We start from the raw sequence: 17,650 nt of genomic DNA, 5'->3' as shown, positions 1-17,650 counted from the left end.
AATATTTTTTTAGGAAAATTAAAGAATTAAATTAAAATTTTATATAAATATAAAGAATTTTAATCCTTTTTTGACAGAGCAAGGAAACCTGACAACCTGACCTCAGAGAACAATATCTTAGCCTTTTTTAAAAATTCTACCAATTTTTGGGGCCGGGGAGGGGGGGAGGATCCTGCGCCTCAAGGGGACCTGAAACAAATAAAATATGACATTATCTACCTAAAGACAGTGCAAAAATTTTCTAATCTGATCAGATCTAGTCCAACCTGAAAATAGTCATATCCTGTTCAATTTTTATAAATGTTAATCCTTCAAAACCAAAAAAATTAAAAAAATCAAACTATTTTTTTGGGTTGAACTGAACAGGAGACTGAATATTTGGATCACTTAATCCAATCTAGTCCTTTTGATTTATTTAATATAATTATAATTAATTTATTTTTAATAAATGTTTCAAGAGTAATTGACGCAATGAAAATAATTGCATAAAAATTTGTCAAGTTTGCTTTTAAATTATTGTTGTAATGTAGTGTTTTTAAAGTTTATTGAGTGTTATTTTTGTTGAAGTTAATAAATTTAAATCATTTAAACTGTAATTGAAATATTTTTTTCTTATTGTTGGAAATAATTTTAGAGTTAGCATGATTATTAGTGATTTTATCCTCTTAATTACATTTATTAAGTTGAAATAAATTATTACCTCTCATGGAGAGAAAAAAATAAAGCAAGCAAGTACTAAACTAATAGAACAAGTCTCTCAATTCTATAAACCAAATTCAATCCTGTTAATCTTTGAATTATTACTAAACAAAACTAGACTATCAATCCTTTTTATAAAACAAACCAAACTTTAAATTAGACTAAAATCCAGTACTATCCAATCCTTTCTATCTTTAAACTCTTTTAGTGTGCAATGAAATTTCATTTCTCTACATTTTAAAGTCGTTCACACTAAATTTCAGACATTGTCATTGATAATTAATTTCTTTTTATTATTGCCAACATGATACTGAAAATCGCTCAATTTATTTCGCTTGCGAGCTCCTAAAATAACAGGTATCAATGGTAGTGAAAACACATAGACTACAGAACAAAGCGTTTATTTTAGAACACGTGCAAGTGAGGAAGAAGTGGTAGGAGATAGGAACTAGTGACCGCCAGTAAAATAACTTAAATCAACAGTCTCTTCAACTCAGGGAAACATCCCAGTACTACAAAGCTTCCTCATCAGGAAAAGAAAGAAAAAAAAATATTTTACGTCACATTTTATCGCTTCATATGATAAGGTTGAAAAAATGATTGCTCGGAGACCAAAATAATTTACGCTGAATTGTGGCGAAGGACATTATCAACACTGTCAAGGTAGAGGTTAAGTAGATGGGAAGAATCGAGCTTCAAAATGCAGACCCACCTCCCTTGGTCTTGCCAAGTAACACATCTTTTGCTTCATTAATTTTCGATGCAAGGTAATGGCTACCACCAGCATCTGGATGGTTTGCAACCATCACCCTCCTATGCGCTTCCTTAATCTTCTCCGTTGGAGTTCTCTCCCTGCCATGGCAATTTTAATTCAGCAAGAAATAGTAATGGAGGCATACGTCAAGGCCATGATGCGTGGCAAGGTCTCAATAAGAACCAGCGTAAATCTAACAAGCCATGGAGGAAGGAGGAAGGAGATAATCAAGACATTGTAACATCTTTCTTTCTTTTCTTCAGGAAAAAAAAAAGGGGTACTAACTTCTCAGAGACTGACCACCATAGTCCTAAATTCCTCCAAAGTATACGAATGGAATTTCATTGTATAATTTCCCTGAAATTTATTTATAAGTGCTAAAATGTGCATATTCATCACCCTTCCAGAGCAAAATGGAAGCAAGAGGGCTAAGGAACAAAACCTAACAGGTATGCATGAATCATTTAACAATATGTTTCAAAAGACAAGTCATTAGGCATGTAAATCTCTACATATTTTCCAATATTCTGAACAGATCACAAGGTATATGCTACAAATTCCTTTGGGTTTCAATTAATCAATCAAGACTTAAAATGCACATAGGGAGCTTGAGGGCTGCTGAGGCACGCGCAGCACAATTGCAAGGGAGATGTCCGCATTTCCTATCCATTTGGGTCTCTAATAGTACAATATCAATTCATGGCCAAAAAAAATTGCAACATCAATAATGATGGGGTAAAGGCAATCTATCATCCCAGATCGCCAGAATTGAATCGGCTCCGTGAACTGGTAAGCTGATTGGCAGAGACTTGCAACCCCCCCCCCCAAAAAAAAAAACCCTAAATCCATAACATAAATGTATACTGTGCATTGCATATTCTAACCACAAAAAATGAAGCGTTAATTTACTTAATTAATCTCAAAGAAAAACTCATTATCAGTGCTTCAAACTATCAGTCACCAACTAGAATATAATATCTTGAAAATTTTCCAAGTTATTGCAGGGGTGAATGGATCACATCAAAATGCTTGAAGCTTTGAAAAAGGATGCAAGTACCTGACCCCCAGTATAAGAGCGGCTTCCCTTCTAGTCATGGTTGGTTGGAAACCACCTTCATAAAATTTACGCAAACTTGGTGGCCTTGCTTTGAATGCTTGCCAGGCTTGGATCCCGTATCTGCCAGCATAAGCAGCAGCAGCTACAGCAAGCCCTGCCATCAATGGTGTAGCCTGTGACAAGTAGTACTTTCAGTTTCCTGAAGGAGATTAAGAAAAGACCACAGTTTTGATCAGAAATAAACCTCTCTTTTCGTTGGCGCTATCAGGTGGTCACACTCACACACAATCTAAGCCGTAATTGTGAAGAATGATCGGGAATTCCAGCTTCATATTAATATAGCAAGTGCGTGAATGTGATATTCATTATTCAACATAGCATGTGAAATCATGTTCCTCGTTTCCCACCCAAAACATAAATTTCATACCCTCGCTATCCAACAAAACCTCATTTTCGCCCTTGAAAAATATGACTAGAAATAATCTGATATAAGAAACAATAAAATATCAAAATTCCAAACTCCAGATATAATTACCAGTAAAAATAGCAAATTGAAAGCGGAGAAAGGCTGGATTCCATAGAGAGACCGAGGAGTGATAATAAGATGTTAAAAAGAATAAAGAATGCCAAAGAATATTCCAGTCGCAGCGGGCATAGCCCTAAGATTCGCATACCGTTCAGTAGCTTGTTAACGATTATTTCCTCGTTCAATAGAAACCAAAGTTTACAAATAAGTTGGAAGTATAGATGAGGACACGCATGAATAGCGCTTACCATGTTGATATCACCTGGGAGAACTGCTAATGGACATTCGCAGTAAGCGGCTTAGGGTTTGCCTTTCGCGCAAAGACGGCACCGAAGACCAGAGCGGACTTCTTTTTAAAACAGAGAACAAATGTTTTCCCCGTATATTTTATGATGATATCAATGGGTTTTTTTACTTTTTTTTTGGTCGTTTTTTTTTTTTTATGTCCATGTTAATGGTCCATCAATATTAAAAAAAAGAAAAGAAAACCTCAAAAGAAACTGTACAGGTAAAAAAAAAAAACTCCAACTTTCTTTTTAACTGAAAATAATCTATATTTCTGAATAATTTATTTTTTTCAGTGGAGTTCTAAATAGTTCTCGCAATCAAATCAAATCACCAAATTAAGATCAAAATAAGAAAATCAAATAAAATTTCAATTATATTTTTTTAAAAAATATATAATTTTAAGTTTTTACACTTTATTTGCGTTTTATTTTTAGTTCCTATATTTTTTTTATATATTATAGGTCTTCAAACTTTTATTTTTATTATTTTAGGTCCCTTCATAGAAACTTGGAGGGACATAAAACAACAAAAAATAAAAGTATAAAGACATAAAATATTAAAAAAAATATAATAACTAATAATAAAATACAAATAAAATGTAAAGACCTAAAATTACATACATACACATATATATATATATATATTTTTTACGAGTCAAAGTGATAACATTAATTAATTAATATTTAAAGCAGTACGATGGTCAAAAAAAACATTCAAAGTAATATACAAGAAAGGATTGCTTTTTTCCACCACCTTCCAGCAATAAGATGACACTTGATCAAAAGAAATAAAAAAATCCTAATAAATTAGTACCATAAGTGGCTAACAAGTGGGCATAACACATTTGCTTCCCTCAACATAAAGGATAAAGAAACATAAGTACTTCTAGACCAAAAAACTAGCATAATCAATTGTCTCTAAAAGGATGTGTTACTGAACTTGAGTGTGTGAGAAGCTTCACCCCCTTAGCATAGTCTATAAACAAATTGATGTGTTGAGGCCCTGTTTGTTAGCAAAGTTCTAGACCTTGAATAATGGCAATGATTTCAGGGATAGTAGGAAGAAAGTTTTTCACATTTGAGTTGAAGTCAATAAGCCAACCAATTTCATTATTTTCTACCACACTACCACACTACCGCATCTATAGATGCCTTTTCTATACAAACGATCTATGTCAAGCCTCGTGACATTATCTTCTCATTCGAACCAATCACTATTCTCTCTTATAGCATCATGATATATATTAGATGATGAACTTCATATCATTCTGCAGTCTCCAAATAATATCTAGATTTTGTCTTTCCTCCACCTTCTTAGTTGCTGTAAAAAGTTTCATGCATCTATTACACCATAAATCCTAGCATTCACAACGAAAGAAGGCATCCCATAGTAAATAGTTTGTCATCTCACTATCAATAAAGTGTTTCAAATTTATAGGACCTAATCTGTTCCGTCCAATCAGTTGCAAGTATTTCTCACCTCCACTCTAATGAGAATCTTCTATAGTTCCTCTACTTTTGAAAAATCTCTTAAAAGATGCATTGCTTCTTCCTTTTGATTATGCCCCAGCTAGTAATTAAAGCTAAGCAGAGTTTAAATATCCATGCTAGTAATTATAGATTTTGTACTTTTTTGGGTGAAATATAAATTTTGTACTTTATGCTAGTATCAATATTATTATAACCAATATTTTAGTAAATTTAAAAAATGTCAAGCTTTTATTTACTCAACTTAATAGTGTTTAGAATCTTTATCTTTAACCAACAAAAATTAATTCAATTAGTAAGGATTTGGCCCATAATCTATAAGGTTGTAGGATTAATCTCACCACATTAAAATTTTTTTATTGTGCCTTTTGAGTATTATGACCTATAAAATTTTTTAATAATATATTTTTATGAAAAAGCATATTAATATATTTTTATCACTTTATAAAAAGATATAGTATTTTGGTGCAATGGTTCATTGGAGCACTGTTGTTCTACAATACATTTGGGATATCAACAAATTTTTTTTTATATAAAGAATTGGTATTTATTTCTATTTTCTTCCTTCTAAAATCATCTGCAATGCACAAAAAGTTTAAAAAAATAGTTATTTTTTTGTTTGTTGTAGTTATAAACTTATTACTATTTTGACAATTCTATTTTATGCCTTCCAAATACTATTTTTATACTATAATTATCAACTTTATCAATATTTATTCAATATTCATCTTCTATTATTTTTTAATATTCCTGGCTCAATTTTTTTATGCATTGCTAGTTATCATTATATCATTACAATTTTAAATGAACCGTATTCCCTTTGTCTAGGTCCACTTTTTCTTCAAAATTACACTTCTCTTCATTGCATACCCCACTACAATCAAGCGGAAATAAATACACCATCCGAAGAAACTGAGCATAGCCGCCTAATATACACTTCATGTAATAAATGAGGAATCAACAAATTTAAGCAGTATATTAATCGTCCTTAATGAAGATCCAAAAGGACTTGGCCCATTCTCCTGCCACAATGACATCAATAAGCTTTCCTCCCCTTCAGTAAAATAAATTTCAATTTCCATCCCAAATACATACATTCCACAGCAATAAGACACAGATGATTACAATAAAGTAATAAAATAAATAAATGAACACCCAATTGAGATTGAACTTGTTCGTCTTATGAGTTATTTCTTCCATGATCCTCTTTTAGCAGCACTTTCAAGTCTTACGCTCCACCTCTTTTCCTCATGATCAATCAGCCACACTATTACCGACGGTGACCTCTGCATTGAAGCTGCTTTCTACCTTTGGTGGACCTGAATGCCGTCTCGGCCTTGCCGGTGAAGGAGGGAAGGAAAGCCGTTTCTTCACTGTCCCAGAGGATCCCTTCTCTACTGTGTCATTCTCTACAGTTAATGGACTGAGCGGCTTGGACTTGGCTTTTGCAGACTGAGTTGGCACCATGTAGCTTGGAACAGCCTGAAAGCTTGCAAGGCTCTCGTCGTCTCCCACAGATGATCCAGCGATGGAGTGCCTCCGAAAACCAGACTGCACACTGACCATGCTTTTGGTGTCATCATCAATAACTGAGGTGACCTTGGGGCTCACTTTTTTCAGTTTCTTGATAACTGAGGCTGAAGAAACAAGTGCCTTGGAAGGAGTTGAGTGGGAATGAAAGCTCGGGGAGCCTAGGTTTTGGCTGGCTGTTGGAGAGTGCTTTTCAGAGTTGAGCTGGTATCGAGCATAGGATTTACTGATCTCTCCGCCAGTTATGCTGCGGGTCGAGCTTTTGACCGATGACTGGTCATTCACATCTTTGCTTTCCCAGGGCCGGGCTGCCATCCATCGCTCCAGCCAGCTCCAACCCCATGCCGGATTAGTTGGATCCATAAAAACTGGGTTTATAGATCTAGTTGAATTCTTTCCATTTTGCTGTCAAACATTTTTTTTTTTTTGGAGCAAAGAACAAACTTGTGTGAGTTCAGAATCAGCAAACCAACATAAGTTGCAAGTTACATTGTCAGCAGTCAGCACTACAAAATATAAACCCTAGTTAAACCAAGCCAGTTAAAATGGAACATGTCAGATAGATCGTGACATTGAAAAGTGTTTGGCGTGCTCATATCTTTCTTCAGTATTTGCCTGGTCTACTTATCTTTGTAGAGAATAGGTTTGCCTAAGAATTTCCTTAGATAACCAAATAATATGATTTTCATTTACAAAAGAAAAGTAGGCATGCTGCCACTTTACCTAGCAAATCATACAACAGGCAATTTAAGGCTCTGTTTGTTTCACTGGGGAAAAAATCCATGAGAAAATATTAACAAGAAAAACAACCAAAAAAAAAAATTGTTTCAAAGAAAAATACTCGGCCAATATTAATTTCACTTAAAAAATAAATTAGAAAACTATTTCTGTGGGCCAAAGGGAATTCCTTAACATATCAAGCCTTGAGATATATGGCATCTTTTTCCGTCAGACTTCCGAAACTTGAGCTCGCGGTTATTATTCTCCTTTGTGAACCAAATACAATGGTGTTGTGCAGTCAGGTAACCAACCTCACTTAGTGAGATAAGGTTTATTGATATTATTGTTGAAGGCAAATAAATCAAATGTTAAGAAATGTCATCATACTCACTTGTGAATTCATGCATAAGTATATTCAACAAAAGTGGTTCACGACTACATACAGATCAGAAAGCGATAATTGGAAAATAACAATTCAACTTCATTATATCTCATAAGTCATAAATATTGTTTTTCTCTTAGACAAAAAGAACAATGCCTGGCCAAAATGGATTTGACCCAATGCCATAACAGAGGCAACACTGCAGAGTTTAAGTCTTTGAAATTGAATACAGTAGAGACACCCAAAAAGAGAATTCATGTCTATGTCAAGTCTGTGTTGAGGATAGATCAAAGAAGAGGAAGAACTTTGAGAGCTAAGGAAACCTAGAATTTAAAATTAACCATTACCTATTAATTTTAGAATAATATACCAAGAACAATTTGGATTCTTAATCAAATTTGTCAATTAAGCGTGATATTGTCATGCAAAGTGAAAGAAACTAATAAGCTAGTTTTCCTACTATCCTTTTCCATTCAGTTCATCAAAAAATTTCATGCAATTCCATTTTTCCTCTTATTCCTTGAGGAAAATCATGTGTCAAAATTCATAGGAGGAAACACCTGGTGAGAGAATGCATAAGCCAATGCTCTTTCTCTCCTCACTGTAGCCTCGTACTTGCTCAGCAACTTGGCTTCAATTTGTTCCTTTGATTGGAGGCTATCATCCCATTCATCTCCCATCTGTCATTAAAATTTGAAACAAGTTATAAATTTCAATAAAACGACATTACAAAAACAAATAATATTAATCGTATGCAAGAGATTAGCACCCTGTAAACGTGATAGATAAGGAAATAAAGCAAACCTGAAGGCTAAGCTCTTTTGCATGCTTCTGTAAGAACTGTCTCTGAAGAGCTTGATTCTCCTCTAACATTCTGATCCTCCTGGTTCGTATCTGAGCTTGCAAACGAGCTAGAGTCTGCATAGAGCGAAGAGTACTAGTGGCTTGGCGTTTTACAGCTGGCCCTTCCATCAAAGATTTCAACCTAACCAGGCCTCTTAAAGCCCTCAATGCTCTTCTTGCCTAAATGATCGCCAAAGAAAACTGAGTTTCAAATGTGACTGGTCATGCAATCAATAAGTGTCTTCTTTTGTAGCAATTATAGACTACCAGCGATGACTTTAGAACTTGGTAAAATTGAAGAGGGCATTTAATAAAAATAAAAATTCTGCAAGAAATGCCAGTTAAGAAATGACGGTCAATTGATCTGACTTTGTCAGTTTATGAGAAAAATTAGAGGGCTAACCCAAAAAAAAAGGTATATGCAGTTATCTCTAATGTTTTTCCCCTTTATCAGAATGCAGTTTGTACCATGTATCCTCGAAAAGCTGTTTGAATCTTCATTGCTGCTACTTCAGCACTCAATTTCCTAGAAGGCAGAGGAATTATAGAAGCTTGAACTGGAACAGGGGCTGTTTGAACTGCAGGAACAGGTTCCTCAGTATCTACAGCATTTGTAACTTCAACTTCAACATCAGCATCAGGAGCATGATTGTTTTCATTCTCAATATTAGTTAATTTGACCTCTTCTGGTGGTGAAAGAGATAGTGCTTTATCAGTTTCCAAGTATGAGTCTGAAGTCTGCAATTTTTGCTTCCCAAACCATTTCTTCTTTGATTTATTTGATCTCTGCAAAGAAAGTTAACGAAACTATCAGAGACATCCAATGAAATAGAGATGACTATAAAAATATATATTAAAAAAAAGAGAGAGAACTCCAAACCTCGTCTTCCCTCTTCTTTGACTCAGGACTGAGAGCTTTCTTCACACTAGAAAACCAATTCCCCTTCCTCCCCATCTTCTTGGCATTCCTCAATTGGTCCCTTGGATAGAAAAATTTAGAATTTTACGATCTCAAGTCAAGCCTGATGAACACCATAATTTAGTTTCAAATACAGCAAATATAACCAAAAGCCATGTGCGTTTTGAAACTTGAAAGTGAAAAGCAAGGAATCCCATAGATGGAGTAAGCCTCATTACTCGATCGTTTTATTTTAAGCTAGAGGAATGACCATTCAGCTTTTGATAGATGATATTATCATGAACACAGAGGGGAAAGAAGGGAGAAAAGTAACTGAAATTACAAAGAAAACAATCCGAGTAAGATCCTCCTAGATGAATTCTAACAGTGTCGGCAAACTAAACAGAAGTCTCGAGATCCTCGTTCAACAAATACTGTTGGACCATCTAGACTGCCAAATTATCTTCCAGAATTTTCGTAGCGAGGAGACAGCAACAGAGAAAAGTAAATTTTTCCATCAAGATTAGCGAAGGGCAGGCCTCCCCACGCATTAGCAGCACAAAAAGTTGAAACTGCGAGATATCTCTCCAAATAATGCAAAAATTGCAAGAAATCCAAGAGACTCACGAAACTCAGCTGAATACTAAAGGTTAACAGTGAATTACATGTTCTAGGAAAATGAGGAAGTGAAGCATAGCATAATAGATGAAGTGAAAAGCCCGAACTGAAACTGCAGGTCCATTGAAGAAAAAGTGAGCATACCTGAACTGAAACCCAAAATGGCAGATCTCAAATATCTGGTGCTCCTCCCCTGGGGTCGCTATACCTCTCACTATCACTCTCTCTAAGCAAACGAAACAAAAAGATTATAACTTGAAGATTACAGTTCAACCACTGTGTCCCTCTCCCCTGTAAAGAGGGAAGCGAAATAAATCAGATCTTGCCACAAGGCCTTCAGTTCTCTCCCAACGATGAAAGAGAGGATACGAGAATGAGAGCGGCAGGCAGGAGCCCAGCTGGCTTTTGCTAATATATTGGTCTCACAACTTGGATTGGCTGCGGTGGGCCCCACTCCATTATTATCAGCCTAAAACCCCCCAGAGCTTCCCTTCGTTGAAAGGATCCAATTAGCGATTTGGTCGCCGACGATGTAATTTCACTGCGGTGCTTCAGAGAGCTGGCAATTGGCTAACAATCAGGATGTATTTCTATTTATATGCTGAATTGGATGTTTAAGTGTCGTTTAGGTTAATTTTTTAATTTTTAATAACGCAAGCATTTAAGTAGGCATTGAAATTTTTTTCTTCCACAATGACATCTCATTATTATTATTATCATTATCAGATATAAAAGCTTCTCTCCTCCGTTGGCCACCCACCGCGCGTCAATTATTCACCTTTCCTCTTTCTTCATAAACCATAGTTACAGTGAAACTATAAGCTAGTTGCTCAATTATTTCTCTCCACATAAATTATGGATTTGAATTTGGTGGTGATACTTAGTACAAGCATATTGGATATATGTGGGTATATGTGGCATGTGAACCATTGAAATAAAGTCAATAATTTTAAATTCATGCTTCACTTAAAATTATTAGATGAGTAAATTTATTTAAATAATTAATCTAAATTTTAATAGTTTAAATGTTATAAGCACTCAATATTTATATTAAGTATAGTTATAAAATCTAAATTTTAAAAAACCATAACAAGTTGTTTATAAAATTAAAGTTGCATTAATACCAATTGCTTGATACAACAAAATTCACAGCACCACACTATACACACTGTATTCCTTCCCTCCGTTATATTATATTCATACCATTTAGGTTGGTAAGACTGAGCCAAAATACCAAGCGTTGATTATCGCTAAGGTGGGGTCGGATTGTTGATCTGACAAGATTTCCAAGTCATAATGCAACCCAAAACGGTGGCTTCATGTCCAACGCTAATTTATTTTATCAGTGAAGCCTGAACGTTTTCCACTTTTATGTATGATTGGGCAGGTCAGAAAATGGAGCGAGCCCGCAACATATATTCTCGTGAGTGTATTTGATCATTCGATGAAGGTTGGCAATTGCAGACAAAAAAAGCGTGGTTGCCTATCAACCCAACGGCTAACTGCGCCTCACTGTTTAATTGGCTGCAGACAGAAAAAGCATGGTTGTCAAATCATTGATGGAAGATGTCAGCGAGCTTCAGGGCAGGTGTGTGTGATTGTAGTTAATTATTCAGCAAAAAATATTTGAATCTTCAAAGCGCGTTGGAGAGTAACTCCAAACAATCTATCTATCAGCGCCTCCAATCTCTTCTTCTTATTAAAAGGTATAAGAAAAAATAATAAGAAGAACCTCTTAAATTACATAAGTGATAATTTATCTTACAAAATATTATAATTTTACTTAAATTTTTAAAGACTTTTATATCAATAAATTTTAAAGTGAAAATACTATGTTATTATCAGGAACAAGTTATGATTTATTATTCAATTATTGTAATTTTTTGAATAAAAGTTATTATTTCTTAAATAAAATTATTATTCTTGTAATTTTTTGTTTAACTCTTATAATTCATATAATACAAATATTATTTCTTAAGTAAAAGTTATAATCAGAACTTGTTTTTTAATAATAGAAATTACACTTGATAAGTTATAATTTTTAATTCAACTCTTGTGATTTATAAAACACAAGTCGTTATCCTAAGTAAAAATTGTGATGTGATTTGTTATCTTTAATAAAAGTAAAATAATTTTTTTTGCTTTAAAATTTCTTAACATAAAAGTCCCTATCAACTTCAATAAAATTATGATATTTTAAAAAATAAAATTGTTATTGTAAATTTAAAAAGTTTTTTATTGTTTATTTTCCCAAAACACAAGTGCTCAGCATAAACATAAATTTTATTCATAAACTAGTATATGAAGCAATACTGATGATAAAATTATTATTACAGTAAAAGTAATCTTTCTAAATCACATGGTAAATGCGATGCATGATATCACGTGACATAAATCCACGCAAAATGTTCTGGTCAAAAATATCTACAGCAAGTTAACAAATAAAAATATCTCCTGAAACCACTGAATGTATTTACGTCTCATTTTCAAGAGCCACGTGCTTCATTCGATGGTTTATTCGGGCCAACTAGTAAGTAGTAACCAATGATCAGTGAAGCCATGATTTTTTTTTTTTTTTTAAAGAGTAACCAAGGAAGCTATCAAGTAGAGCCACTAATTTAGATAGATCGGGCTTATTTGGACAATGCTTAAGGTATCATATCTTCTTAAAAAAAGCTTATATAATTAAATTTAATCTTAACTTTTTTCAGCCCAATTTGGATTCACCTGTCAGATTTAGTTGAAATTACCACCTTTATATGCATGTAGAGATATAAATTCTAGCGATTGGGCTAATCGGGTCGAGCTCAATTTGGGCCGACTTATTTAGATCAAGTTCAAAGTATCATTCCTTTTTAAAAAAGCCAATACAACTAAGTTCAAGTCCTATTTTTTTTTTTTGAGCGAGTTAAGACTAGGTCTGACTTACTGGCTCTACTATCAAGAGCAATAATTTGTATATTAAAAAAATCGAGTAAATTCTTACGTTTTTATCATGACATCGTGGACTAATATCATTGCATGCATTTTTTTTTTTAAGTTCATTCGTTGAGAACAAAATCTATTTCTTATTTCTTTATCTGTACGCATTTAAGCACAATGCATTTGTACATTTAGGTTATCGAACAGTACACGTGTCAGAAATTTTAAATTGAATTATATATTTTAAAGCATCCAACGAATTTATAATTCCATCATTTCTTTAAGTGCATAATTCTCTAAAATACAGAGGTCAAACCTAACATCAGCAACGCGTTTGGGTGGTTCCGTTTTTATTTGAGGTAAGGTTACTTTTTTTTTTTTTTTTTGGCCAAACGAGGTAAGGTTCACTCAATCATCGCGAGCCCGAAATATTATAAAGCTGTGTCTTTATTTACTTGGATTGGAAGACAAGGATATATAGAAATAATCAAATATACTCTACCCTGTTTTTGTTTCTTTTGTCATCAAATCAAAGAATATAATCTTCTTGGCTAAAAAAAAAAAAAAACAGAGAAGAATATAAATCTTTTAAAAAGGATCTCAAAACAGGCATTGCTTCAGGATCACAACTTTTCTGTGCCATGTCGGCAGGGACTCTCATGGGCTTCACTTCACATAGACAGGTGGGGTCAGCCCAATGGAGCCTACATTTGAAAAGGCCAAAGACTTCAGCTGATTAATCACTGAAGAATAGCTTTTTAAACTTTAAAAGATGGCCCAAGACTGAATGCTACTCTGCTTCTTCAGTACTACAAAACATTGAATTGTCTGTGAACCGATAAAATTATGGACATACTGCGGGAGAAATGTGTATACGTAACACTAACGGAAGCTGAAAAAATGAAAACAAAATCCTCAAAGTATGAATGAAATTGCTGCACTCGCCCATCCTTAAATTTGCTGCAATGTTTGTTATTTTCTGGATACTCTGTTTTATTATCTGGGGCCACCATTTGATGAAGATGTTAAAATTTGATATCTTGAAGTGACAGGAGGTTGAAAATTGAAACGCCATTGCATGATTCTGGAGCAACCCTCCGGCGGAATCCCACTTAACTTTGATTCATCTTCCAATACGACTTGCTTCACAATTTTGATTGAATTCTGAGAAACCCAGAACAAAAAACCACATAATAAGAAAATGAACTATTTCAACAAAAAAAAAAAGAACTGTTAATCTCTGATTTGGATATTATGGAAAGTGGGTTCTATGTTGGAGTAAGGGGAAAACTACATTATTGTTTGTGAGCACATTATGGAGGAGTATAGTGCAATTCAAGCTTGCCGCCTGATTAGCTGAAAAGTCAGTCAAGTTGTCATAATATTATTAATTATTACCTAATACTTACTCTATTATTCCTTTTTCATTTTTCCTATTTAAAGTAGTCGGGAGTTGGCCAAACCTCAACTAAACATATCCTCTAGGCTCAAACAGTGAATTCTTATATGGACATAATCATTAACAAACACCACAAGTCCTTGGCTTAATTTTTCTTGAAGAGATTTCTTCACCCACTTTAAAAGAAGCATAGAATAAAAGCTGGGAGTTGAAAATAGCAAGTACCTGAGATGTGTCTTGAACAGAAGAAGTGCGACCCCACCTTTCAGGGTCCCAAAGAATGGAACTATTGAATGCAAAACTGGAAACATGAATGGGAGGAGTGGGAGAAACAGATTCATTGTTGACATTCCTGAGATGCCAACCAATGACTCGTGAAGAATCACACACTGGCCCTTCTATTATTACTTTCTTCCTGGTTGCTGCTAATAGCGCCACCGGCCATGTTCCAAATACCCTGCCCAGTTTCCATTTCAATTTTTATATATTGACATAACATTATGATTTATAAATGTGAATTATCAGAAAAATTATCACACAACGTGTAACAGAAAACCAAGACCTGAAAGTGTGAAAGGTATTGCATACTTAATTATAATTCGTGGTTGGTGTACCTAAGAATTTCTATTTGCCCTTCATTAATCAATTTGCAAATTTAATCATCTTTTATCTTCCATGCAGCACGCCATGGACAAGCAGAATACTACCACCAGGTTCTTAAAATGTTGAAAACGACTAAAGGATGGTATATACAGGGGAAAAAAAAAGCAATAAATAACCATCAATTTAAAAGTAAGAAATAATGGGGAAGATGTTATACTCAATATCTCTAAGCTGGTGGAAGAATTCAAGATCATAACCATTGGAAAGCCCAGCAAAGTGGACAATCCCACTAAGCCTATGGTGTTCAATGTGCTTGAGAGCAAGATTTCTCTGATGATTCAGCTCAGCTTCCAGGCTGTGAAGTTTTCCTTGGACACCAAATGTCTGTACATGATTCCTGTTTTTCCTTAGTATCTCCGACAGTTCTGTGGACTCCGTCGGTGGTTCCACAACAATCCACAACAATGGCTGAGGAACCAACTTTATAGTATTCGCCAGCCTCCTCAACAACACTTCTTGAAATGGAATTTTGCTGCTCGTTGGTGTGACAAATGATTACGTGTCTTCCAGGCTTCAAACCAAGCTCTTCTCGTACATATGACCCTGTCTTGTGTTTGGGACCCTAGAACTTGGAGATATCAAGCTTCTATTTCTCTGATGATTCAGCTCAGCTTCCAGGCCTGTGAAGTTTTCTTGGACACCAAATGTCTGTACATGATTCCTGTTTCCTTAGTATCTCCGACAGTTCTGTGGACTCCGTCGGTGGTTCCACAACAATCCACAACAATGGCTGAGGAACCAACTTTATAGTATTCGCCAGCCTCCTCAACAACACTTCTTGAAATGGAATTTTGCTGCTCGTTGGTGTGACAATGATTACGTGTCTTCCAGGCTTCAAACCAAGCTCTTCTCGTACATATGACCCTGTCTTGTGTTTGGGGACCCTAGAACTTGGAGATATCAAGCTTCTATTGACATTTGTTGTCTGGTCGTGTGACATTTCAATGGCTTGCGGTGCAAATTGTATCCCATTAGAGGCAGAAGCTGCTTGTGTTGAAACGAAAGAAGATTTACCTGTTGGAGCAAAGCCTGTGAAGAACCCCATCACAAAACATAGAGAGAAATGGATCATGGCTTTCTTCCACAACTGAATTCCCTTCTTTGATCTTTCTAATGCCCATTTTCTGTAAAAACAGTCGCTGCAACAAAATGCGATCTTTTGATATATCAGTGAGGAAGGATCGGAGATGAAGCAGAAGAAGGTTAGATAATATAAAGTAGAAGCTTTAAGGGGCTCCACGTATTTGTTAGAACTATAGAAAAAGGTTAGAACCAAGAAAAATTATGATAGGTACAGCCAAGTGAATGCTTAAAATTTATGCTCAGGGGCGTTTCGTTGGGAAGCTATTGCTTCGCTTTGGTGTCACTTGAAGCAAAAGGCATAGGAATAGAATAAAAAAAATAGGTTGGGTTTGAGCGTGAGTTGCTATCCAGCACCAAATAGCAGTTGGGATGTTACACATCATCATTCAACAATTGAGAACTCTGCCATTTAACTAGTTTTATTCGATCAGTTTTTGTTGAATTTTTAATTCCTAGCTGACCTTAGTCCATTATTTTTAAGGTATTCTGTTAAAAACAAAGAAATTGGCACTGAAAATTGATCCTTGATATCGTCTTGTCAAAATAATCATGCATGTGCTGGAAAAGGTTGCATTATAATATCCAACAATCATGAGCCTAATGAATTTTTAATTAATTTGTTATGATTATGGGTTGAGTTTCGGATCTTAGCTCTGACAAATTAATAACAGTGGCAATGAAGAATTTGATTGCTCTTTTTGTTTGAAAAAAAAAGAAAAAAGAAGCTCGGCCTCAACTAGATGCAACGTAACTATTTTTTTGTTTTGAATTACATTTAACGTTAAGAGCTAAAAAGCTTACAAGAAAGAAATTTAAGGTGAAATTTTCTTGTTATTATCCACCACCTTCAAACAAAAAGGTGAGGGTTGATCAAAAGATTGAAACACACCTATTCTATCTAAAGCAAACTTAGCCAAAAAATGAGCACAATAATTGGCTTCCCTAAACATATAGTTAATTGAAATATCCCATTCTCTACAAAGAAGGGATTGTGTTGATTAATAATATCACAAAGGGTGATAATCCTGGTTGAAACTAAGAAGGAGGTTCATTGCACTTGCACAATCAATAAACATTTTGACCTTTCACAGCCCCATATCTCAACATAGTTGAAGACCATATATAATTTTCAATAACTCAGTCATAACAACAGGGTCAACACAAATATTAAAACTACACCCAATTACCCCACCCAATTAATATTCCAATCTCGAATTACGCCACCACATTTGCCTAAACCATTTTTCACATATCCATCTACATCTAGTCTTACATAGCTCAACTCCGGCCCTCCATCAATCTTTTATAAAACTGCTTGCTTTCAAATGTGAATGTTTGCTTAGCAAGTTGCAAGTCTTGCTTTGCTTTGTGAAGCGTCACGGTTCCATTCCCTAACTTTTCCACATCCTCACTAGCAAATGCCTTTCTACATCTATCACACCTTATGTCCCAACATACATATCCAAAAAGAATATCCTAAGGTACTTGTTTTGTGAAACTTTTCCAACATCTTTATGAAAGTTTCAAGATATCCATTTTGTTCTACTCAAGACCCTAAATTGTTGCCAGTATTCCTCTCTGATTAGCCCCTTCAGCATTCTACCACATGAGGACAGTCTTGAAACATGTGCATTTCATCCTCCACCATGCTACACCCAAGTGGACATCTACTAGACTTCACTAGACCCCATCTCAATCTTAGCTCTGCTGTGTGAACTCTTCTGTTAGCAAACGGCCAGAGAAGCACTTTGATTTTTTCTTGTCCTCGCCAACGCCATATT

At 34.8% G+C, this 17,650-nt stretch overlaps 4 protein-coding genes across 8 annotated transcripts; all 4 read right to left on the bottom strand.

Moving 5' to 3' along the window:
- Positions 1 to 1,166: 1,166 nt before the first annotated feature.
- Positions 1,167 to 3,407, bottom strand: LOC129306401 (mitochondrial import inner membrane translocase subunit TIM14-1-like). Of its 3 annotated transcripts, none has more exons than XM_054947000.1 (3): positions 3,285 to 3,407; positions 2,511 to 2,709; positions 1,167 to 1,551 (listed from the first exon to the last, which is right to left on the bottom strand). In XM_054947000.1, exons 2-3 carry the CDS (start codon positions 2,669 to 2,671, stop codon positions 1,395 to 1,397), a joined length of 318 nt encoding a protein of 105 aa, XP_054802975.1. In that variant the 5' UTR covers positions 2,672 to 2,709; positions 3,285 to 3,407; the 3' UTR covers positions 1,167 to 1,394. The 3 variants fall into 3 exon arrangements, with proteins under 3 accessions (XP_054802975.1, XP_054802974.1, XP_054802976.1); XM_054946999.1 differs by having other exon boundaries at positions 2,511 to 2,683; XM_054947001.1 differs by lacking the exon at positions 3,285 to 3,407 and adding an exon at positions 2,755 to 2,992 and having other exon boundaries at positions 2,511 to 2,683.
- A 2,328-nt stretch (positions 3,408 to 5,735) lies between these two features.
- On the bottom strand, positions 5,736 to 10,358 carry LOC129305753 (protein IQ-DOMAIN 2-like). 3 transcript variants are annotated; one of them, XM_054945792.1, is made up of 6 exons: positions 9,947 to 10,358; positions 9,167 to 9,266; positions 8,755 to 9,072; positions 8,248 to 8,466; positions 8,004 to 8,123; positions 5,736 to 6,746 (listed from the first exon to the last, which is right to left on the bottom strand). In XM_054945792.1, the coding sequence occupies exons 2-6, from the start codon at positions 9,239 to 9,241 to the stop codon at positions 6,066 to 6,068; spliced, it is 1,413 nt and encodes a 470-aa protein (XP_054801767.1). In that variant the 5' UTR covers positions 9,242 to 9,266; positions 9,947 to 10,358; the 3' UTR covers positions 5,736 to 6,065. The 3 variants fall into 3 exon arrangements, with proteins under 3 accessions (XP_054801767.1, XP_054801766.1, XP_054801768.1); XM_054945791.1 differs by having other exon boundaries at positions 9,167 to 9,308; positions 9,947 to 10,357; XM_054945793.1 differs by lacking the exon at positions 9,947 to 10,358 and adding an exon at positions 9,850 to 9,941 and having other exon boundaries at positions 9,167 to 9,308.
- A 2,795-nt stretch (positions 10,359 to 13,153) lies between these two features.
- Positions 13,154 to 15,278, bottom strand: LOC129305622 (beta-1,4-xylosyltransferase IRX9-like; the record flags this gene model as incomplete). Its single annotated transcript, XM_054945607.1, has 3 exons — positions 13,154 to 13,888; positions 14,349 to 14,580; positions 14,944 to 15,278. Coding segments are annotated over 3 exons (735 nt in total), but the record flags the coding sequence as incomplete, so codon positions are not given.
- A 110-nt stretch (positions 15,279 to 15,388) lies between these two features.
- Positions 15,389 to 16,050, bottom strand: LOC129305621 (beta-1,4-xylosyltransferase IRX9-like; the record flags this gene model as incomplete). Its single annotated transcript, XM_054945606.1, has 1 exon — positions 15,389 to 16,050. A coding segment is annotated over one exon (657 nt), but the record flags the coding sequence as incomplete, so codon positions are not given.
- Between the last annotated feature and the right edge of the window lie 1,600 nt (positions 16,051 to 17,650).

The sequence above is a fragment of the Prosopis cineraria genome, unplaced genomic scaffold, assembly GCF_029017545.1.
Source record: "Prosopis cineraria cultivar Desert tree isolate PC_DT_omini unplaced genomic scaffold, ASM2901754v1 PC3, whole genome shotgun sequence".
NCBI lineage: Eukaryota > Viridiplantae > Streptophyta > Magnoliopsida > Fabales > Fabaceae > Prosopis > Prosopis cineraria.
The sequence above is the reverse complement of the archived record's forward strand: the minus strand, read 5'-3'. Positions and strand labels throughout refer to the sequence as shown.